The 24,212-nt window shown below is 40.4% G+C and overlaps 1 protein-coding gene across 1 annotated transcript; it reads left to right on the top strand.

Annotated features, from left to right (window-relative positions):
- The first annotated feature begins 1,753 nt into the window (after nucleotides 1-1,753).
- Nucleotides 1,754-21,465, top strand: pard6b (par-6 partitioning defective 6 homolog beta (C. elegans)). The gene is made up of 3 exons (XM_026154347.2): nucleotides 1,754-2,163; nucleotides 3,441-3,663; nucleotides 20,430-21,465. Exons 1-3 carry the CDS (start codon nucleotides 2,101-2,103, stop codon nucleotides 21,347-21,349), a joined length of 1,206 nt encoding a protein of 401 aa, XP_026010132.1. The 5' UTR covers nucleotides 1,754-2,100; the 3' UTR covers nucleotides 21,350-21,465.
- Nucleotides 21,466-24,212: the final 2,747 nt, after the last annotated feature.

Below are 24,212 nucleotides of genomic sequence, written 5' to 3'. Positions count from 1 at the left end.
ACTACTAACAAGATATACAGACAATGTGGGAGTAAAACTTAGGTAGCTGCTCTCTGTTGTGTGGGAATATGTATATGGTTAAACCTATGATGGGTCCAATGAGGTTACAAGTGTGTAAAAGAAGAAAACCCATGTTTCAATAATTTTGATTTACAATTTTTTGTTGTTTTTAGTGGAACACCATCTGTACTGAAAAGCACATGACTGTATCATCACAAGCTACCCTGTATTTGCCTTCTGTTTTCCAGTCATGTGAAGAATCCTTTACCTACATGAAGCAGGTATTATACAGAAGGAGGAACTCCAACTATTTCTTACACACATATAAGCCTTGAAAAAAAAAGTTGTGTTTTGTGTCTTTCGGAGGACGATAAATCATTGCTGCTTTTTCCACTTAGTCAAATATGTGTATATTTCAGCTTCAAATCGAGACATTTGTAGTTTTAAAAACAAGGACATGCATCTCCCTTCGCAGTCTCTGTCTCCCTCTAGTGTCTACATGTAATATAGGAGCAAACGTCGAGATGCAAGTTTGTTATATGCTTAGTACAACTGTGCAAGTTATCATTTTTTTAATTTTCTGAACTAAAGTGAGTGCTTTTAGCTGAAAGCAGAATAGCAGAGGGAGGCATTTTTTCTTGTTATTTGATCAAGTACATGTGACTTCTAAAGTTGTTGTTGCTTTTTTGTTTGTTTGTTTGTTTGTTTGTTTGTTTTGAAATAGAGATGGATTTTAGGATTTTATTCATAGTCAAAATGTTACTCTGTAAAGTAACTTTAAAGGAATACTTTAGTCGTTTTCACTCACTGATAATAATCCTGCTAAGAATCATTTTGCTGTATTCAGCTAAAATAGTTCTTTAACTGTTTATACAATAAATTCCAAAAGTTCCAGAATGCCAGTTTCACTTTCAATTAAATATTTATTTCTAATACGTTTTTATGTCTTATGTAAAAAAAAAAAAAAAAGGGTGATGGCATTGCGTGATAATAGATGTCCTTCTCCAAAGATGAATGTTGTATAATGTAAAAGCTATGCTTTGTCTCGGAAACAATAATTAAGCATCACTAAGCCATGTAATAACGTCAGATGGGCTGTTTATACATTGTAAATTAATATGTCTACAACAACAAAACCTTGTAGACATTTATTATGATGGAATTCTTGGTCTGGGTCAAAACGGACCCGAAACATACCAGGCATGTATTTGCATTTACCGGGCAGGTAGCCAGCAGCTGCAGCAGGTACATATTGCTTTTGGCCATAAGATGTCACTATAAAATTAAAACAATCACAAGCCAGTGGCAGGAACTACAGTTTATTTTTTGTACCCATACTAATTTTACATACGCAGGTAACACTTCATTCAACTATCATAAAATCTCTGTTACACACTATCTATTAGTTTTTACCGAGTATAGTATAACTGTTTAAATGATTAATGCACACGATTTTAATTTAGGGTTTTTAGAGATATGGTCATCATTACGTTAATAGAGTGAGAAAGTGCAACATCAGTGCTTCAGTTAACATGATGGCAAAAAACCACGTAAAATGGGTATTTTGTTTATGAATGACATTAAAAACAAAAAATGAGGCATTACTGTTCATTATTGTTCGAGCTATTTGGAGCATGGTTGGCACACCGTGCCAGGACAGAGTGGGCTATTCCTGGTGAGGTGGAAGGTGCTCTTATTTTGAAGCCACAGAGTATTATAGAAACCATGCCTTTTATTTTGAAGTTCCGTATCTCCGGCTCTCCGGGCACGGGCAGGGAGAGAGAGTCGCAGGCAGAGGTAAGCCAGAGACGGTACGGTGTGGGGCTGTAGCTACGGTGTCAGCGGCAAGTATGAGAGGAGACAAGTTTACGAGCTGAAGCTGGCTGATTGACAGCCTCTGTCGCATTCTGTGGAGGGACCACTTGTACCGGCGGACGTCGAGAAGACGCGGTGTAGCCTGTGCGACTAAAAAAACCTAAACTAAACCTTTAAAAACAACTGGTGGACACACGGGGTTTGTGGATAGACGTTGGCAGCGGCGGCGGCAGGAGCAGGGAGAGAGTGTGAGTGCTTTGGCGGCGTTCCCGCTGCTAGAGAAACATGAACAAAAACCACCGAGTGCCGAGCAGCCGTTCTCTGAATGCAGTGGAGGTGAAGAGCAAGGTGGGTACGGACACTTATTTGTCAGGTATCCTTCCAGTGTTTGTACTCCAGACAACCTTCGTCCTCATTAAATCCACTCTTGCTAATTTAGCCTGCTAAAGAGGCTTGATAGCGGGTTATTATGAAGCAAGGCTTATAAACTTTAAGAGGAGCTAACAGTTTTGGTTTTTTTCCACTGTGACCACCCGAGAATTTGGTTACAATTCTTAAAACTTTATTGGTAACCGTGGCGTAGTTTTTTGGTCGTTTTACGTCTAAAGGCTAGCTAGTTTGTGACAAGGTGGAAGGTTTTTGTCAGCTGACTGCGCAGTGAGCCAGTGTCACCTGTCACAGCCTTCTCCGCCGTACTCTCCTGCTCGTTTACCGAGTACTGACTTCAAGTTTGACCCAACTCTTTAACTTAATCAAATCTGCGTGAAAAGTTTACTCAAATTACCAAAAGTTTATGTCAAATTACCTCGGTTAAAGGTGATAGTCGTTGCCTGTCGCGTTATTTGCCTGCGGTTACAGGTGTCACACGGCCTGCGTCAGGCTCGTGGCTCCATCCGCGCCCTGCTGAGGCTTGACCACACATAAGTGTAATGAATAATGACTATATTGTTCTAGAAGTTTTTGCACGCGTCGACACAAGCTGTCAAATATTTTCAGCTACAGCACTAATTTTGCCTCCCTACAGTAGTGCAATAACTATTGTTATTATTTACTCAGCTATCCCGGGTTATTTAAATTCTTTTGACTCTTCTGAGTTAAGATTGTCTTCCTTATGTCCCCAACCACTTATTAAATTAACTCTGCTTTGCACTGATGCATAAAATAACTGATTAAGCTGGGAGATCATCTTTTGTCAGCGCTGAGCAACAGTAACCACAACAGCTGGTACCTCTCACTAACGCTACCAATGAGGCATTGTGCTCTGTCTCAGCTACAGAGCTGCCTAAAGATTAGGCGTCCAGAGCCATTGATCCAGTCAGTCCACAGGCTTAAACAGGTAAACCAGCAACATGTTTGTGGGGATTGCTGAAAGCACACTGTCTTTGTAATAGCTGCAGGATAAATATTCTGTGAGGTAGCTTGATAAAAGCTTTATCTGCAAACCTAGAGATACACAAAACACGTGAATAATTTACCACACGTGGTGTGCTTTGGCTTACGCATCAGTACAAAGTAGGCTTATCAGGCACTGTTTCATACCCTGGTTTCGGCCATACGTCACACCTGTGTGTGTATTTGTGTGTTCATTTGCAATCACATGTGAACGCCTTTCTGCCCCATCCCAGTTTGGTGCAGAGTTTCGTCGGTTCTCTCTGGAACGGTCCAAGCCAGGCCGCTTCGATGAGTTCTACGGTCTCCTGCAGCACGTGCATCGCATCCCCAATGTGGAGCTGTTGGTGGGCTACGCTGACGTGCACGGTGACCTACTGCCCATCAACAATGACGACAATTACCACAAGGCCATCTCCACAGCCAACCCTCTACTCAGGCTGTTCCTCCAGAGGAAAGGTATGCACAGAGGAAGTGTTTGGACAAAGTGTCCCAAGTTTTCATTTGTTTGCTTGGTTACACCTGCTTTGCATTGGAAATGCAAATACAGTCATTAGCATTGAAAAGCACAGCTTAGAAATATGTGATAGGCTATTGACTATAGCTGTGACAGAGTTATAAAAACTTAAGTGTCACTTTACATTGTCAGTTTTTAGGCTACTTGTTGTATGTTTCCATGTTCAGCTAAACAAACTACTAAACCGCTGGCCTCTATTTTTTTCCTTATTGATTTCTAGTTAACTAAGGTTAGGGGCCTTTTCAATTCAATTCAATTTTATTTATATAGCGCCAAATCACAACAAAAGTTGAGAGGAAGAATGCACTTGAAATGAGGAGCTGAGCAAAACAACAAGAGTAGACGAATGGAGTTCACTTTGAGTTTGTCCAGTAGACTGTTCTGTATTGCAGCTTGGTAGCTGCATGGCAATTATTTTTTTACGTGTCTGACTGTTTTGGAAATACGGGTTTCAAGTATTTCGAGCAGTGTTTCTGTAAACACTGCTGCTGTAGTTTCTAACTTCCTTTGCTGGCTCTGGTGTAATCATTGCCAATATTTCTGCCATAATTGCTCTGCTTTTGCAGTTCCCCTTGTAGATAAGTTTTTTATCTTTTAGCTAATAAAGGAAGAAGTTGTGGCTGCTCTAAATTCATGCTCTCAAGTATGGCTTACCTTTATTTCATGTGTATGATTACTGCAGGTCTTACTATATCAACCTTGGTGTCTGATATTGGCATATTGCCAATTAACATGGCATTTACTGATGTCAGTGGTCGACATTAATATGTTCTGTCTCCAAGATTTCACACGAGCTAAGTGATTGTGTTACAAAAAACTGAAAGGGTCAGGGTTTTTTTTTTGTTGTTGTTATCATGGAGTAAATGAGGTATAAGCAAGAGCAAAAGTAAAGTAAATAGATTTGAAAACAAAATGCTGCTGTTGGCCCATAATTTCACAATCAGTGTATCCATAGTGATTACATAAACATGTTTCTGTCAGAGTATGCGTACAAAGGTTTAACCTCTCCTTTGATTTTGGAGTGTATTCCTAATCACTAAGTTGCTAAATGTGACCTGTTGAATGTGGGGAGGACCACAGGGTCTGCCTGTGCCTGTTGTGTTTAAGCCTGTGCCATATGACCCTATAGAAGCTAAGCCACTTTGTCAGAAGAAGATTAGTGGGGTCAGTGTGTATCGCTGCATGGGACTGTGTTTCAATTACATGCTCCAGACACTAGCCCCACACTGGGCTCACTGCTGCTCACATGAAAAACGCATGAAAACACCGCCTCGGCAGGAATCCCAGCCAGAACAAAAACAGAAGACAGACGCATTAATGCAGTCATAACCCCCCGCAGACCCCCTGACCTGAAACCCTGGTTTCCCTCCTGATTTGTCAGCAGGGAAACCCCCTTACTTTACCGTTAAGCACCAGTTGGTCTGAACATATAAAGCCGTGCATTGTGTGGAAGCAGCAAATTCGCAGCTTATAGATAATTTATTAAATCATATATCTGCAGGCACTGGATCTCATCTCTGATGATGGCTCTATAACAGGTTAATGGCTTGTCCATGTTGGGGCCAATGCGGAAGCTTTTTAACACTCAGTGCTTGTTTACCTGGAAAGCTTCTTACATCTTTTAGAACCCCGATCTTTTTGAAATGAGATGTCTTGTGTTCCATTTTGGATAAATAGTATTACTGAACTTAATGATCTTGTTACCATATCTGCATGTGACCCAACAGCCAAATGAAAAATCTTCATATGAACAGGTAGTTATAAATAGCATAAGGATCATGAGGTCATGATCCCTACCACAGTGTTTAGTTGTGTTTGTGTTTAGTGTACCTCACTGCATCAGTTCAGAAGTTTAGCAGTCCAGTCATCAGTTCAATTCGAATGCTATTAGACTTCCGTGTCCTTTAAGACTGCAACTGAGTAATTATGTAAATGTCTCAGTCAGATGTGATGTGATTGGTCATTATTGCATAAGAGCAAGGCTTCAGACAAAGTAGCAGTGGGGGCCAAATTATGTTCCAACTAGGCTGGTGTGGAATAGTGCAGTGAAATCCTGCTGAACTTGGACTGGGAAAGAAAACTTGGAGCTAAAAGAACAAAAAACTGCCCACAATCTCCACATTCAGGGATTTGGATGATTTGTGTGTTTATTTTAAAAGTGTGTCTAGTCTGTGCACTGTAGAGCTCATGCGTATAATGAGGGTTATTTTTGGCACTGAATTTTATTTGTCTCAGAGACTAAATCTAGGCTGTGTATACCCTAGGCTGGGCGCTTTAGGTTTCATCCACTCGTCAGCGTGCAGATGGTTCGATGGATACTAGGCTGCAACTGTATGTTGTTGTCTGGTTGTTAAATAATGGCTACATTGTTGTTTTTCTGCCTCTGTGCTATTCAGCCATTAATGTCTTATTGTTCACTGCTGAGAAATGGCTGAAATGTTTGTGCCTCTGTTTTTGACTACTGGTCATTTTTGAAATCGCTTCAACGCATAACAAATACAACCCAGCAGCACTGGGTATTCCCTGACACCCTCCACCCCCACCCCTCCATCTGTGAACAATGTGTTGATGACTGTTGGGCTGGCAGTGAGTTGTCCACTGTTTACTGGTTGTCATGGCACCCCTAAAGAGGCCTGCTCATAGGTGGATTAATGCTGCAAAGCATGCTGGGAGCATGATTGCTAGCATTTGCAAAGACTGTCTTTGTTGAGGTTTTTTGACGACTTCACTTGTTATTAATATATCTCATACAGTTGTAACTACTTAGAGGTGTGTCTCTCTCTCTCAGAGACTATGTATAAATGATAATGGGTAAAGTTGGGTTAAAGTGAGTGAGTTAGTGATTAATGCTATTAGTTGTTCTCATGTAAGCACTTTCTGTCTTGGTTGCTGACAAAGTGCAGCTTTTGGTTTCATTTAGGCTTTTTGTAGCATGTGCAGCCATGTAGGATGGTGCACTGTTCTGCTGGAGGAGACAGCTGCCATCAAGGAGTGTTGCTGCCATAAACAGGTGTGCCTGGTATGCACAATAATTAGATGGGTTGTATGTGCCAAATTAACAGTTTTATGAATGCCAGATTTCCCAGCAGAAACATTACACTCCAACCAGATAAGCAACAAGATAATCAGCCTGTTTCACATCACCTCTTAGTGGTTTTAATTCAGTGTGTAGCCTAGCCTGTACTACATTATTAACCTAATACCACCACTCTTATAAAGTAGTAAAACAAATTGTGCACTGATGTAGGTGTATTTGCAGTAAGACCGTTTTAGCCAGTACATCTGCCTGGATGCCTCATTATTGTAGCTCTGTTTTACATTTTCAGAAGCCCCAGGATGTTTCAGTCTTGAACTGCTCCAGTTTATAGTTGGGTTGCAACTTGCTCAACAAAATGATGTGCTATTTCAGTGGTTTTGTTGGCCTGTGTATATTGAGTTAGCATTATTATTAAATACTTCTTTTCAGGGAAACAGGAAAATGAGACACACGTTCAGCCTTGTGTTTAATTGTCTTTAAACATGGCTGACAGAAGAAGTTCTCCCTCAGTTTGACAACATGTTTGTCTGTATCAGTCATCCAGAACGCCTTTTGTGCTTGTATGCACACAACTTTCAGAGTGTCCAGGTCGTCATCCATGTAGCAGTAGCAGCTTTCAGGCAATCCCAGGGTGTGTGTTTGTTCAGTGATGTTGCTCACTGCTCTCACAGTTTCAGCTCCTAACTCTTATCCATTAACGTAAAGGGGAAAGGTATAGGGAGGGACAGAAATGACTGTATTTGTGTTTCCCAGCAGGGATTGCCTTTTAATTAGTAACCAGTGAATGAGTCACCCAGCCAGAGATGGAATATGTTCAGTGTGAAAGTACACCTAGCCTGCAAAACATGCAAAGTCTCTGAATATGATAAGAACTTGAACCTGAATCTGCTCGGCACTGACAGGGAGTGATAATGAAAGTGCACTGAGACAGACATGGAGTGGGAATGTGACATTCACAGAAGAAGAAAGGAGAGATAGACTAAGCATAGGATTTCAGATTAAGTAAGGACACCGCAACTAAAGAGATGCACTTTTACTGTGGGTTTGAATAGAAAGGATATGCTGAAGAGAGATATGGTGGCAGGTGTGAAGGATGCCATTTCCCTGAGGAGCTCTTTCTGTAAAAATAACAGAAATTAGCCACCCTTGATCTGGATGTGAGGTTTTCTACAGTGCATGATGTATTCCCCAGGATGCTGTCTGTGATGAGTGAGGGGATGATGAATTTGTAGATCTTAAGGAAGAATGTGTGGAGGAGGAGCAGAACTTGAGCTTAATAAGAGATTGGAGGATGAAAGAGAGAGGGACAGTAAACAGTACTAAAGAGGGAGTAATGTATAAGGCTTTGTTTGGGCAATGCATGTAATTAGAGATGTGGGGAGATGAGAGGGAGTAGTGTTAGTGCGATCGGAATGCAACAAGAGGTAGCAAGAGAGGGAATAAGTGAGTGAGGGAAGAGGATAGCGGGAATAGTATTAGTGAGGGAGGAATGTAGAGTGAGGCCCACGCTGGGGAGGGTGGGCGAGAGAGAAAGAAATGGAAAGGAAGAAGGGAGGAAGATTGAACGGAGGGGGGTTTGGTGGAATGTGGCCAGCTTCTGATCACGTCTGCTGGCTAGATTAGACAGGACAGCAGGCCAGGCTGGACCCTCAGCTCCACAGCTCAGCTCAGTCAACAAGGTAGACAGAGGAAGAGCAGAGAAAGGATAAGGAGATCAAATAAAAGTAAGCAGGGACATGGAGGACAGAAATGAGAGAGGTGAGCCAGATCCCTGCTCGGTCTCTCCTTTGAAACCTGACTGAATGAGACTATGCAGGCTGCAAGCAGATGGAGGAAGAGCAGTGGTGACAGCAGGAGGCCAGGCTCTGTTATATAGAGGCTGTCAGAATTCTCAGCTTAGGGTTGGTTAAGGAAGATGAATGAATAAATGAATGGGTAGAAGGAGGGAAGGAAATGTGTTGACTGCATGAGAAATATGAAGAAGGGAGAAACCGCACATTCAATTAGGAGAAGGAGTTGGATGACGGGGAGGGTGAGGGTTGGGGAGTTGGGAAAAGTGGACTGTTTACTGTTACAAACCACAAAGAGTAAACTGATATGGAGAGGTTATAACTGAACTGTACTAGTCGGAGAAAAGATCAGGGAGATACGCACACTGTGTTATGAGATGTGATTGAACTTTGTCGGCTTGGCACATTTTAGAAGTACGTGATGATATGTTGTAGTTGTTCTCATGAGTTGAAACAGAAACTTCAGACACGCGTGTTTGTTTATGGTTTTCAAATAATTTACACAAAGAGAGAGCAGTTATTTTTGTTATAATGTGAATACCATGGATGTACTATGAAATATGTTGTTTTCCACTCAATGTCAAGATAATTTCCCGGATAATTTATGATTTTTAGACTTTTAGTTTCACTTGCAAGCAGAAAGATGTGCTTTCCCGATTTTTAATTAAGCCATGTGTCCCCCTGGGCTTTAAACTACAGAGATATTGATCTGAAGCGTGATAACCAATATGCTTATCTGTGATTATTATTATTATTATTTAAAATCTCACCATTGTAGCATATTTACCCTGGCTATGTTCTGACATGCAGCTCCCAAAAGCTGTTGCCTAACCACCTTCACTGTTTGTATTCTTTCTTTCTTTCTTTCTTTCTTTCTTTCTTTCTTTCTTTCTTTCTTTCTTTCTTTCTTTCTTTCTTTCTTTCTTTCTTTCTTTCTAACAGAGTTATATGGAAGTGTTGATATTATAGGATAGGTATGAGTTAGGGGTGGGCGATATAAACGATATACGATAGAAACGATATAAATTTGGCCAACGATAGAGATTTTGACTATATCGCTCTATCGCGATAGCGCATGTTGATGATGTCATCAAGCTTCGCCTGTTTTGGCCGAAAGCATCGCAGCGGCTACAACCATTATCATCTGCAAATTATGGCGGGCGACAGTCATAGCAAAGAGATGAAGCACTTTTGAAATATGGGGAAAGCCAAAAACTGCGCTTCCTCCACTTCCGTAACATTGATTCATTAATGTTGAATTCTCTCGCAGCTGTTCTATTTCCATGTTGTTGCAGTATATTAATAACTAACCTCGTATTGTGGATGAATAATCTCAGTTGTTCTCCTGACTGAAGTTTGGCCCGTGTATAGCATCCTGCTATGCGATTGCATTTGTCCCTAACCACCAGAATCCCTCACGTTAACTTTTAATGAGTGGAAAAAAAGTTGGCGTTCATCCTCCAGCTTCACTGTGCTAATGTTATACTAACATAGCTGTGTCGCAAGCAATCACGTAGCACAACATTATATACCAGGTAGTCCAACTTCAGTAACCCTGCAAATGCCACTGCTGTTTAGTTTTCTGTCTTCATTTATGTTGGAAGTGGTAGCAGAGCTGTACGTTTTATTTAGGTTCAAAAATCTCTCAGTCAGAACATAGCGAGCTAACTTCCTGTTAACTTTAACTCCGTTAAATGTAATAAATTCTGTTTTCATGGATGACTGGATGTTAAACTTAATTGTTACACCCGATAAAGCAGCAACACTGATCATTTTATTAAAGATGAAAGACTTTAGACCGTTTTTAACTCTCGGTGTTCGTTTGACTTTGGGACCTGAAGATGACGGAGTTTTGGACCCAGATTACTCCGCGAAGCTCCTCACTACGGCAGCCGTAATGCTCTGACAATCCATCAAAACATTTTTAACAGATTTCTGCACGCCAAAATCGGTTTGAGGTCAGTAAGCACAACCAGAATTCATACATAAGGCACACTCTCGATTTTTGAGGTTTTAAGTGTGCCTTATAGTGTGGAAAATACGTTATACAGAAGAAAAGAATATATCGTGCTATATATCGTTACCGCACATGCTTCAAATTATATCGCGATATGAATTTTAGGTAATATCGCCCAGCCCTAGTATGAGTCTATCCTAAAATAACACTTGAATGACCATAACATAATGGAAGATTACATGTCATTTTTTCCCTGCACATGCTGACTGTAATGAGATCCCTTTGTAACATGATTCCAGCACAAACAATATTTCCCACAGATTGACTTTGAAAGGAGGTAGACTCACTTTTTTTATGTTATGAAATCATTCCATTTTTAAGTTTCTCTTTTAAGTAAATAGTCGCTAGATAACACTTTGTGAAACAACGAGCAGTGCAATCATCTGCTTCTCCAGTGAGTCTCTGACAAGCAAATTCCAAATCTCCACGTTTTGTCCTTGAAATGGTTTGTACTTTGTCACAGCATAGATTTTTGGCTTGTCATAGTAGAGAAAGTCAAATCATGACTAAAATTATTTGTGATTGGTCCCTTATTTTCATTTGAGCCAGCATAAACAGTCCCCAGACTCTGAAAGTGAATCAGCTGAATTCGTCACTTGTATTTTTCCTACAGTGAGATCTAAAACAGTCATCTGTAGAAAAAAGTCCCGTTTGAGGCCCTTATCTAATTTGATTCTAAGAATATATCCTGTTTATATGTTTATATATCCGGAACAGTCTGGACCTCCTCCACCCCACACCATTGAGGAACGCCGGTGGGGGAGGCGGCGGTGTCGGTCAGGACCGTATCCCAGCTGCCAGCTTCTCAATATGACGCTCAGTCTGGTCCTGCTTTTCTTCCCGCCGGCGACGTGACACCACCGCCTGCTCCTGTTGTGTGGCCGCGAGTTCAGCCACCATTCAGGCCAGCACCTTCCCTGGCTGACCCAGTCCTGGGTCTGCCGTGCCCCCTTTCTATGTTTCGGCACCACTGTAACAATCACACGGCAGACATATCCATAGTTTCATGCTTTTCAGTGTCTTGCTTTTATTATCACTCACGGTTGCTTGTTTACACACTGGCTGTAGCTTTTTAGCTCACAGCCACACACTCCAACAACAACAATAACCAGACCTTTTATGCTGGTGAGGCACGTTTGCAGATGCCGTGCAGGTGTGTCCATCGCCCCTGCAGCAGCACCATGGCCCGCCACAGAGACAAAGAAGGACTCAAGCTGAGAGATGGGCCGCAGTGACTAAGAGACATGTTGAGTGAGGGTAACAGGAATAACATCTGGAGGACAAGGTCAGGAGGTATTACAGGAAAGAGAGAGGCATCTGTGCCAGCACAAAATAAATTGATGGAATTGCTGAATGCTGCAGGAACAAGACCAAAGCACGCATACATGCATACTGAGAGTGTGTGAGCTGGCAAATAAAGTGTGTTAATTCTGCATTAAACCTATTAGTTGTACAGGGTGTGGGCCATTTATATGGATACACCGTAATAACATGGGAATGGTTGGTGATATTAAAGTCCTGTTTGTGGCACATTAGTATATGTGAGGGGGCAAACTCCTCAAGATGGGCGGTGACCATGGTGGCCATTTAGAAGTCGGCCATCTTGGATACAACTTTTGTTTTTTTCAATAGGAAGAGGGCCATGTGACACATCAAACTTACTGGTAATGTCACAAGACAAACAATGGTGTGCTTGGTTTCAATGTAACTTTATTCTTTCATGAGTTATTTACAAGTTTATAAAATGTGTTCAATGTGCTGCCCATTGTGTTGGATTGTCAATGCAACCCTCTTCTCCCACTCTTCACACACTGATAGCAACACCGCAGGAGAAATGCCAGCACAGGCCATTCCCATTTTATTACGGTGTATCCATATAAATGGCCCACCCTGTACATTGCTTCATTACAGCTGATTCCCCCTCCAGTTTTGGTCTTTTTGATAAATGGCTGCTGTCAAGACAGGGTAATAAAGCAGGGCTGATGTGTGTAATGGAGAATTCATGACAGATCGTATGAAAAGGCTTAGGAGCAGGCAGTCATGTTCATGACCGGAGTCTTTTAAATAATGGATCTAATAAGCAATTACTCAAATTGACAACTCAATTCTACATGAAGACTTCCTTTGCTCAAGCTCGCCTCATACCTCTACAAGTCTGCACAGCCTCCCTCCTTCTATTTCTTTCTCCTTCCCTATCAGCAGAATTAAGGCACTTTTTATCTGAGCTGTGCCAGGAAGGTATGCTCACCACACCAGGAATAGCAACCCTCTGGGAATTTACTCCTTTGAAAGTATTTTTTTTATCACCTCCTGTCCTCTTTGTGTTTTTTCTTCTCTTTTTCTGCATTTTGTGTCTCTCCTTCCTGCTTCTTTTTTCTGTTTTTGGCACCATCCCTGTTTTTTCTCATCTGTCCAAGTTCACACTGACACACACATCATGTACTCCCCCTCTCCTCCCCCTCTCTTGTATCGTTCTGTGTCGGGAACAACGCAGCACCAGCTGTGTGGTGAACATCCAGGCTTGTCATCAACAAACCTGACTGTTTCCAGAACACCACAACCTTCACCTGCTCGTCTTTTTCTTTGCGCTATTCTTACTCCTATCCTTGAGACATGCCATACGTTTTATATGGAGGGTTGGCTTGATGGACAGCACTTGTTAAACAGTTTTACTCTCATCTGAACCACTGATGAGTGCACAACTATCCTTTTAAAAGAATATAAACATAGAGCCAAAAGTGTTGGCTACAGTAACTGGACTGATGATGGCAGCTCTTGTAGCTCCTTCCTGATCTTGTTCTTCCACCCGAACATGGTGTCAGGTTTCCCTGACGCTGCACCTGGGACAACTAATACAAGGAAGTAATGGATTTAATGTCACTGTTGTAGCAGGGAAAGCCTCTTGTCCTCCAATAATGCTGGATAATCATAAGTATAGTCACTACTGAACAGGTCAGTATCATTAGAATAAATGCAGTAATGCTTTACTAAAGACAGAAGTACATTAATGTCCATAGAAAAAGGTGCAGCTCAACAGATGCACCGATGCATAATTGTGTAATATAGCCTATTGTTTTTCACCTGTTAGAGTCTATAATAACAATAATAATAAAGCTGGAAATTCTGGTGTGAGCGGATATGGCATGTTGTGATTGCCCACACATATCACTTCTGTGCGAGTAATACGGTCAATTTGAGAGTACAAAGGTGGAGCATGATAGATCCAGGGCATTTAAAAGTAGAGTGTTAGGGCAATGATGCAGTTGACCTGTGCGTGCCATTTGAAATGAGTGACCTCCTCTCCGTAGGCAGAGATGTCATAGTTCTTTCAGTGTCAGGATGAAGATGCATTCGTTGTTCACCCTGTGCGTGCTTGTGTGCGTTAGTTACATGCTACGGAGAGGGGTGACTGAGCATCACTGCATGTGTCCTCACTTGTGGCTATGTGCTGCTGGGTTGTCATTTTCTCCTCCACTGCTTCGCTTCCTTTGCTCCTCACTAACTCCATTCAGAGTGTGGGAAATCAAAGCAGCCACTGCATATTTGAAATACCTAACCTGTTCAGAGCCATGCCAAGTGTGGGGATAGTGATTATGCTTTCTATTCAGAGTTTGTGAATCATATCTCAAATATGAGCGCTGATACCAGTTAAACTGCATGATTACTGAGCAAGGAATAAAGCTAGGATAGCACCGGTTTGAAATTCTGGACCGACACTTGTCATACATTTCTAGTTTTGAGCCAGGGGAAGCAAAGAAGCTAGTAAAGAGCTGTTTTAAAATCTTGAACTTGTCTATTTATTGTTTTTTGTTTTTGTTTTTTTTAATCATGTGTGACGAACCCAACTGTTACCTTATGTTATGGAGAGAAGCAAAAAGGACTTGGGAGGACATTAAAAGAAACATTTTGATAGCTTAGCGTTAGGGACTCAGTGATGACTTAACTGGAAGTCGACAAGCCTTCACAAAGCTTTGAGCTGATATTTTTCATAATGGAACCATAAGCAGCTATAACTGACATCTTCCAAACATTTTCCCAGTATGGTTAGTGTTGGAGTCTGTCTGTGTAGTTCTTTGGCTGAGAATAGGAGATTGTGGGAAACCAACCAGTGGAGAGGCTACAGAAGCCCATTTACACACAAAATCTTCCAAAATCTAATGGTGCAGCTCAGTGGCCATAATGTTAAGTGGAATGTTGATTGGTTTAAATGGCTGGCTTGAACAGAAAGTGGAGTTTACCACAAAAATGAAGAGTGTCCTCTCTGCCTACAGGACCACCAAATCACAAACATCCGAGTAGCTCACATTACTGGTTGTTCCATGTATTTGTCACACGGCCACAGATGACAGCACACAGCTGCGCATGTTGATGTGGGTCTGTATGGCTTTGTGTTGCACTATGTTGCAAGGACCTCAACTTGATGCAAAAAAGAGTGTAGTGCCTAGAATATCCTCGTAGTTGAAAGATCATTCAGTAAAAAGCTAATATTCCTAGAGCATGACTGATATCAAAGATTTTTATGCTCCATAATGATATCTGACGATTTAATAATCACCAAAATATGTCTTTGGGCAAAGTACTGAACCCTGAGTTGTCCCTGATGCATCTGTCAGAGCGTTTGAACGTTAAGTTAAAGGTGCTTAGTGTTGTATGAATGCGTGTGAATAGATGAAATTTGAAATCTAAGGCTCAAACCAAGAACCCAAATATTCAAAGTTTTGACTGCCAAATCATCTTTTCTCATCATTTTAAAAATGCATACCCGTGGTATGTGAAGACTGAAAACTTGATCAACTTGGCAATGAATATACTAGCATGTGTTTCTCATTCCTGGCTGCACTGATTTATTGCCAATGTGTCCATAAATTTTATGAGTTTAAACAGCAGCCTTGTGATAAATATCTTCAGAAATCTGAACATTATAAAATATTTCTGTTTCCTGCCCTTATAGTCCACCTCCAATGGTTTAATCATTAGCCAAATCAGTCACATACCTCTACGCACTGGACCACTGTCAAGCTCAAAGTGTTTACCAAGGACTGAGGGAATAAAAGTGATGTATGCTCAACATATCGTTAGCTTCATAGCATAATTGCCTAAGTCATTTGACTAAGTCAATGACTTAGGCACTTATGCTATGAAGCTAACGATATGCAAACACACTCAACAGCAAACACAGAACTACCCTTCTGAATTTCTTAAATAAAGGAAGGAATGGAGAACTTTGGGATATGGGCGACAGACCCAAAATAGACCCAAACCCTTTGAAGCAGCTGTTCTAGACGTTGTCCTTCTTTAGGTATGCTCTAAATATTTAACTATACACTATTCCCCAAGCTCTGTGGTGAGTTGTTCTGGGCTAGCCAGTTGTAATTGTCGCTCAAGCTAATTATTATTATTTAAATTATTTCAACAGACATAAATATGATAATGCATTAGATTTTTAGATTTTTAATATACACCATATAACCCACTTAATATATGTATATACATAACATAATTTATTTTTTTTAAAAGTGTGGACATTTTGTAAAAAATGATTATTATGTTGACGTTATATCGGTATCTATGAGCTTATTTCCGAAGAATGCTCATTACCAGCTTTTTTTTCTTGAGCTCACAGTTAAAAACTATTCTTATATTTCTTATATGAGGGGAGTTATTATTTCATGTCAGTGCAAGCCTTAAAACATCAAACCCATCTGAGCCTAAACAGTAACACAGGAAATCACACACAATATTTTTTAAATACTTTTTAATAGTATTTTTTAATACTAATATCTGTACTTCTACTTAAGTACAGAATCTCTGTACTTTTTCCACCTCCGGTGACCTAATAATTTTAAAACTTGGTCATGTTTATTATAAACATCCACCTAATTGCTCGATTGAACAGTCTAAAACATGTTTTACCAAATCCTGATTTCTTGTTTTTTTTGCATATTTGTCACAATGAAACTTTCATGAAACTTAATTTTTTTTTAATATTAGATAGAGAACCTAAATAATACAAAATATGTTTTTTAAATGATGATTTCATTTTCATTTAAGTCGACAGGTTCTTTTTAAGTGATTTCTTGATACAGCAGGTCTGGCAGTAATCAGGCCTAGATCTGGCTAGTGAAATTGGTGGATAAGCTTTCCAAAAATATAGTTAATGACAGGTAATTCATCATTTAATAAAAGGGGGGAAATTACTTCTTTCACACAGAGCCATGTAGGTTTGGATAAAAACAAAATAGGACCTCCTTTTACCCCCATTACCTTATATATTATTGGTTTAGCAATACTCTATTAAAATTTGTTTTGATACCATCCATGTGGCATCAGGAAGTTTGTTCTTTTGAGTATTAAATTAGACTAATCTGGGAGTTTTACTCTAAAAATAAAAAGAACAATAGAAGATAAATTCCGTAAACATGAAATGCTGTGTAGTATATTGTCTTGCCTTTTGTGCCTGCTTGTGTTTTTGCAGATTCTTGCATATGTTGCATACTGGTGATCTCAGAAAGCGGTATGAGTGTCCACCATTTGATACCAAAATAGCGTTTCTTAGTTGTTCTGAGGGCCTGTGAGTGGCCCCGAGGGACCGCCATATTCTTTTTACTCAAATATAACTCTATTGTCAGGTCTGGTCCTTTCATATGGTGCAGATGGAGAGATGGTTTAGATGAAAAGAAGTCTAGAGAGAGTGAAATGAGATGTGGAGCTGCGCATGACTGCACTGCAAGAACAACCTCTGTGTCGGCTGTGCAGGGACGTGCATATATGCGCATGTGCAAGTGTTTCAAAACATCCATCTGTGCACTATTTGCATATTGCTCTTTGGAACAAGAACCTAGCACGCATGATGAAATGTGTTTTAGCATTTACCTAGTTCTTCGAAGAAAGCTGTATTTCTTCTTCATGTGGAAATGAGCCATAAGATCAAGCCTGGCAAAGATATAGTAAAAGTGTATACACTAACTCTTGCCTCATGGGAACTGAAACATAAGACAGCCACTCTTTCTCGGGACAGTCGATCCTTTGTTTTGGCTTTCGGGATGGAGAGGGGAGTGGTGAGGTGTGTACCTGTCAGAACCTGAGAAGCTGAATCCTTATCAGACACCCGAGTGGATTTTTTTCCCAGATTACTCAAATACATGTTCAGAGGGAGAAACAAACTGTGAGGGGAGAGGTATTCAGTGTAAGACTGACAGTTTTTTTCCCTTTTTTTTCTTTTCTTTTATTAATAGCGCTCTTTTATCTAAAAGCAGAGTTTACAAAGTGCTGTCAAAACAGGAAAAAATTATGAATTTGGAAAAGGTGGGCAAGTTAAAGACTCATTCAAAATAGAGATGATAAAAATATCACCAGAAACAGACAAAAATAGGGACTGGAGAAGAGGCGAAAGAAGAGTATGAAAGATGTTAATGTTTAGCTTCTTGTATACTGGTTAACTATTCGAGAGCCAAGGGTCATATTTTTCCCTCTGTTACCTTGGCCAGCCTTGGGCCTTGTTGTAATGCCACCCATGTCGGGACTTTTACGAAAAGGCAAGCATAAATAGTGCCATTAATGTTATTGTTTGTATTGTTTTTATTTTAAAAAATAAAGCCTAAAATATTTTTTTGCCATCTTTTGCTCCCCACGGCATTCAAAATGGTACTGAGTATTTTACTGGTTATCAAGTTTGAAATTATAGTACTGTTAAAAAAAACCCTACTCCACAGATGCCAAACTTATTTTACATAGAGGTTCACATGCAACCCACTTTGATCTTAAGTGGGCCAGACCTTTTAGTCTGTCACAAAGTTTAACCATGCATTTAACTCATTCACTGCCAGGGTTTTTGAGCATTTTTACTCATTTTTGAAGAGCCACAGAAAACTGTGTGTTATGATCACATAAACGCTGAACCTACCAAAATGAAGAACAGACTCTCTTCTTCCATCCAAAAAAAAAAGCTTGTTTCTACCATTTTCCGTTCTTTAGTAATCAGCTGTAGAAGAGAGGTGGGTTCCACCAAAAATGCCTGTTTTGACCAAAAAAAGGGAGAAAACGAGCTTTTTGTGAAAAATACATTTCAAGCAGTCTGATGTTCACTGACAAGCTGCCCGAGGTTGTATTCTAGCCCCTCCTATTGAAAACGTAATTGACGTCTATAGACATCAATGGCAGTGAATGAGTTAACTACCCATTGTAAAAAATAAAACGACAACAAAAAAACAAACCTGAAATTTCTATTTCTTAATTGTTTTCTGTTATATAATATATTATTTACTTTTTAATTACTTTGGTGATTCTGGCCCCTGGGTCTTGTATTTAGCATCCCTGCCCTACTCATTCCTGGTTGTGATTTTAAAAGTGATAACTTACCAAATTGTATCAAAAGAAAAAAAAAATTAATCTAGAGCTTGTCTAACATGCTAGTCTCCCATCAGTGTCCTTTCAAAGATCACAAGCATTTGCAGACAACCAGAAAAAGCTGCTGGCCTCAAAGCAAAGTTAAGCCTTCTTCCAAAGATAGTAGCTGACTGCAGTTACAGAATGGCAGTAGTTTAATGGATGGCACAAACAGGCAGAAAGGGAAGCTTATAGGTTGTAATGCTGTTTGCAATGCAAGGACAGTGATTGCTTTCACTTTGGTTTTAATTGAGCTCTGTTTTTAGATTTCATGAGGCAAGCAGTGCCTGTCTTGCTTGCCGTGGTGGAATTGTACTGCATTGTATGATGGTGACAGCCAAAACACAACAGTGTTTTTGTTTCAAATGTGACCTTTGTGTGATGTAAAAAGTTAGACGGTCAGCATTTGCTTTTTTGTAAGTGACATGATAACATTGATATAATTTAAGCCAGGAGATGCTTAGCTCGTCTTAGCTCAGCCTTGCTTAGCTTAATAGTTAAATATGCAACCTAACAAAAATTTGCCTACTAGCACTTTTAAAGTTTGTTAATTAAGATGTAATATTTTTTAAATTTATTTTTTGAACTTTGGTATGGATTGGATGGAGTCCAGGAAGTCACCACAGCAAGTAATCCATAGTGTAGCACCCCATACAAATGTGTACTACAACTTTAAGTCCCCAGCCTTTGTTCTAAACTCGCTGTGGATCAGGGCCTAGCCTACTGCAGTGCACTGACAGGGTCATGGCTGCTATGACTCCTAAAGCATCTTTATCATAGCAGTGGTGTGTGCATAATGAAATTAATGCATCCATTAATATTATAATTATAATTTAGAATTGCATGTTCTCTTTGCAAATTAATACAATAATTATTACATTACTATGAAAATTAAATTTCTTCCCTCCACTGGTGATAACAGCATAACTGAATGTAATGCTTTGTTGTATGCCTGTACTCTTCTTTGCTCATTTTAATAAGGGCACTCTATTTATTTATTTATTTTCAATGAAGATGCATATCCAAGGCTGAGAAAACAGATGCATGTTGACGATCTGATACCAAGAATATGCCGATTAAAATCTTGTGTGTAATATATTTTATCTACTCGGTTCATGAGATTGTATGCAGCATAAGTAAGCTCATTTGTGGGTGGCTGTGTGTCAGAGAGAGCTGATGGGAGTTGACTTGAGGTAGCTGCTGTGCCATTTTGCATCAGTACAACCTGAGGGGAGCTATAGGGATCAGTGTCTTGTGTATGTTTAGCACAGACGCCCTGCAGGTATGCCTCAGGCTGAGAGCAAATCATTATTCATTCTTCTAAACTGCATGATGCAACACTGTGTCAGCTTGAATAACAATTTGATGTGTAATGAGCCTAGTGTGGTATTACTGAAAAAATTAACCAGCTTTTATTAACATCCTCTTTGTTTCTCTGTTCCTCTTCTATTTCTCTACTTCCTGTCTTCTACTTAACAGAGGAAGCTGATCATGGAACATTTGGTACCGATTCCCTGACCAGGAAGAAGAACACTGTGCTTTCTGCGGTTCTTCTGCGGCCTGATCACAACAAGAAAAAACCTCCAGTGATAATCAGCCTCCCTAAAGACTTCCGGCCTGTATCGTCCATCATCGACGTCGACATCCTCCCAGAGACGCACCGACGTGTTCGTCTGTACAAGCACGGCCAGGAAAAACCACTGGGTTTCTACATCCGCGATGGTTCCAGTGTACGGGTCACCCCACAGGGCTTGGAGAAAGTCCCAGGAATATTCATCTCTCGCTTGGTGCCAGGCGGGCTTGCGGAGAGCACCGGCCTACTGGCGGTTAATGACGAAGTGCTGGAAGTGAATGGTATCGAGGTTGCTGGGAAGTCGCTGGATCAGGTGACAGACATGATGATCGCCAACAGCCACAACCTCATCATCACCGTAAAGCCTGCCAACCAGCGGAACAATATCGTTCGTAGTGGAGTAGGCGGAGGAGGGGGTGCAGCATCTGGTAGTTCAGGACGCTCATCAGACAGCGGCGCCAGTTACTACGGCTACTCGTCACACAGTGCTGCAGCCTCCATACCACCACACATCATCCAGAACTTCCCTGTTGGGGAGTTGGAGAGCGATGAAGATGAAGAGGACTTGGTAATCGAGGCTGGAGGCGAGGCTGAGCCAATCAGACATGTGGCCTCCAACCACAGCATGAGCTCACTGCCTCGTTACGAACCACACCTCAACCTCCGCACCGCCACCACTTCCACCTTCTCCATTAACACCAATGGGACCCTGCCCACCAGCGGCAGCAGTAGTTCCCTAAGCAACATCAAGGCTACAACGCCGTCCCCAGACAGAGCCATGGAGAGGGGGAGTTTGGAGGAGGACGGTACTGTTATAACGCTGTAGACTGGACATTCTGGACATTTTACACACTACACACTGGAGACCAGAGAAATAAACACTCTTGTACTTTAACACACATGGAGGGTTGATGGAGAAATCAAATAAAACCCAGGAACGTACAGTTCCATCTCACAGTGACTAAACCTGAGAAGCACAAACATACGTCTGCGTATTACATCTCGACCTACTAAATTTGTCCTTTCACATCAAACACTACACCCCCATACTTTGCTCTTCTGAATGCCAATGACCACATATTTGTGCCATAGCAGTGACAGCCCCCATTCCTGGTTCTGCAGCCACAAAAACAACAACAGAAAACCCCCCTGAAAATGTCCACTGTTTCTGTTTATTCTAAACGCACCTGTTTTTAATCCCATAACTGTTATTCCGCCGAACTTCCTTTAGCGGGCAGAGATAGGAAGCCCATCCATACCCATTACATATTTCCTCTTTTTAAGTCGTGCTAACAAGCTAATATCACCCGTAAAGCAAAAACACTGTTTTTTCTTTTTCTCTTGTCACTCTGAAGCATGCTTTGATCGCCTGCCTTCTCCCAGGTAACCACAGCATGAGTGCAGAATTTTCCCTCACAAGGCACAGCAAACAACTATGCTGAGCGCTGGAAAAAAAATACACACACACACACACATATATACACATAAAAAAAGACACCCAGCACGCCCCTGCGGGCGGTTTATCCTTCAAGCTCGGGTCCTCTACCAGAGGCCTGGGAGCTTGAGGGTCCTGCGCAGTATCTTAGCTGTTCCCAGGACTGCGCTCTTCTGGACAGAGATCTCATATATATATATATATATATATATATATATATATATATATATATATATATATATATATATATATATATATATATATATATAAAAATTATTTTTTTTGGGAGGAGAATCCCATATAGAAGAAGTATTGTTTTCTTTGTGCTGGCTCGGATGGCATTAAACACTGCTGTCTATACTTGATGTGACAATGACTGATAATGAAAGATTGGTGATTTTGATAAATATTTGCACATCTTGTCCTTGGGCTTTTCCTATCCTGTCTTTATTATTATTATTATTATTATTATTATTAATACTTGGATCCCGCAAGTGACAGTGCTGTTTTTTATTTGACCAGTTAGAAGTTGTTGGACTAGGAAATCTTCTAGTTAATTTCCCTGTTGTATTTCATTCATATTGAACTTTTGCTTATCACGACAAGGGCTATTTCCCCTGCTGCATGTATACAGAAGAAACGATGTGAATGGGATTTTTAATTTAGTTTGCAATAGTGTTCCCCTCTTCCTTCTTTTTGGACCATAACTCAGTACATCTAATCTCAGTGCCGTCTCATTGCAACATGTCTTGCTTTTCATTGTATTATTATTGAATTCAGTTAATCACTTAAGATAATGTAACTTAACAACTGTCTTTACAGTGGCTACTAAGGACCCCAAAGCACTTTACACAACCAGTCATCCACCCATTCACACACACATTCACACACTGGTGATGGCAAGCTACATTGTAGCCGCAGCTGCCCTGGGGCGCACTGACAGAGGCTGACATGAAGGAGTGGGTTAAAATGAATGGCTCACATAGTCAGAAGTGAAAAACTTCCTGGTTCCAAAGTACGCCCTTGTAGGACTGAGTCACGGTGAAACAAACACACACGCAAGGCAAAAGCTGATTCACTCTCTGTATTTGATAAAGGTGAGGCAGGGCTGGCTTGTGTACAGAATATCTTGGCCCTGACCTGCATTTTTGTGGTTTCAGTAGGATGATTTCTTGTCTGTAATGAACGTCCGTTTACTTTGATTTTTTTCTACCATTCAGTTTGAATTCACTCAGACATTTCACAATGTCTGAGTGAAGAAGTAACTCTCACAGTTCCTGTTCATAAAGCAGATCCACAACATTTATTGAAAGCACACTATAGATCCACCATTACCATTACAAGCTGCTGCCTCCCTGAAGTGAGAGCAGATGGTCTATTATTTCTTTCATTGATTTTTTTTTTTCCTGTTAAAAGTTTTAACCCTGACTTTAGCATGGATTTTATCTCACCCACAATATCATGGCTGGCACACACTGCACTTCCAGTGAAACACCACTGCACTAATGTTTATCATTTATAGCTCTGTTTATTGTTTATTACACAGTGAATCATTGACTAGAAACCTTCACACAGGTTGTGTATAACCACCCACTTGTTTATTGTAACTTATATGTGTAAGGTACTGTGTTTTGGGCCTTTTTATGGTACAGCACATGCTGGTGGGACTTGTCTTCTTTCATTCCCGATCTTAAAGCACAGCGATGAGTCGTACTTTGGATGGAAGGCTTTTAGAAGTCACTGTTAATTTATTTCCTCTACTTTTACCACAGGACACTGGGATTGTAACCACAGCAACATTTTTATTTATTCTCTAATCAGATGTCTGCATATTTTTCTTTCTTTGTACACATTTTATGACTTTATTTTTATAACTGATATATTGTTTATCTGTGATTGTTGTTTTTGGTCATAAATCTCACGGTACAGTAGATTTTTATTGTCCATTAGAGATGATTTCAGTAGGTGATTTTACGGTTCTGGCTGAAGCAACAGGAGAGTCTGTGCAAGACATGACACCATTATTGTTTTTGTTTTTTTTCATACTGTGAATTATGATTTCTGTGGAATAAAAACATGTATTAAAGCAACCTTGAAACAGGCTAAATGTTTTACTCTGTCAGAAATTTTTTAAGTGATCGAGCAATGATTGTTGCTTGCCAGATAAATTCTATGTTTTAGACTTGTAATGAAGATTGTCTGTCAGTATTTTCATATTGATGCTTTTATTTATCTATATATATACCTGTAACTG

This window comes from Astatotilapia calliptera, chromosome 20, assembly GCF_964374335.1.
Source record: "Astatotilapia calliptera chromosome 20, fAstCal68.1, whole genome shotgun sequence".
Taxonomy (NCBI): domain Eukaryota; kingdom Metazoa; phylum Chordata; class Actinopteri; order Cichliformes; family Cichlidae; genus Astatotilapia; species Astatotilapia calliptera.
The sequence above is the reverse complement of the archived record's forward strand: the minus strand, read 5'-3'. Positions and strand labels throughout refer to the sequence as shown.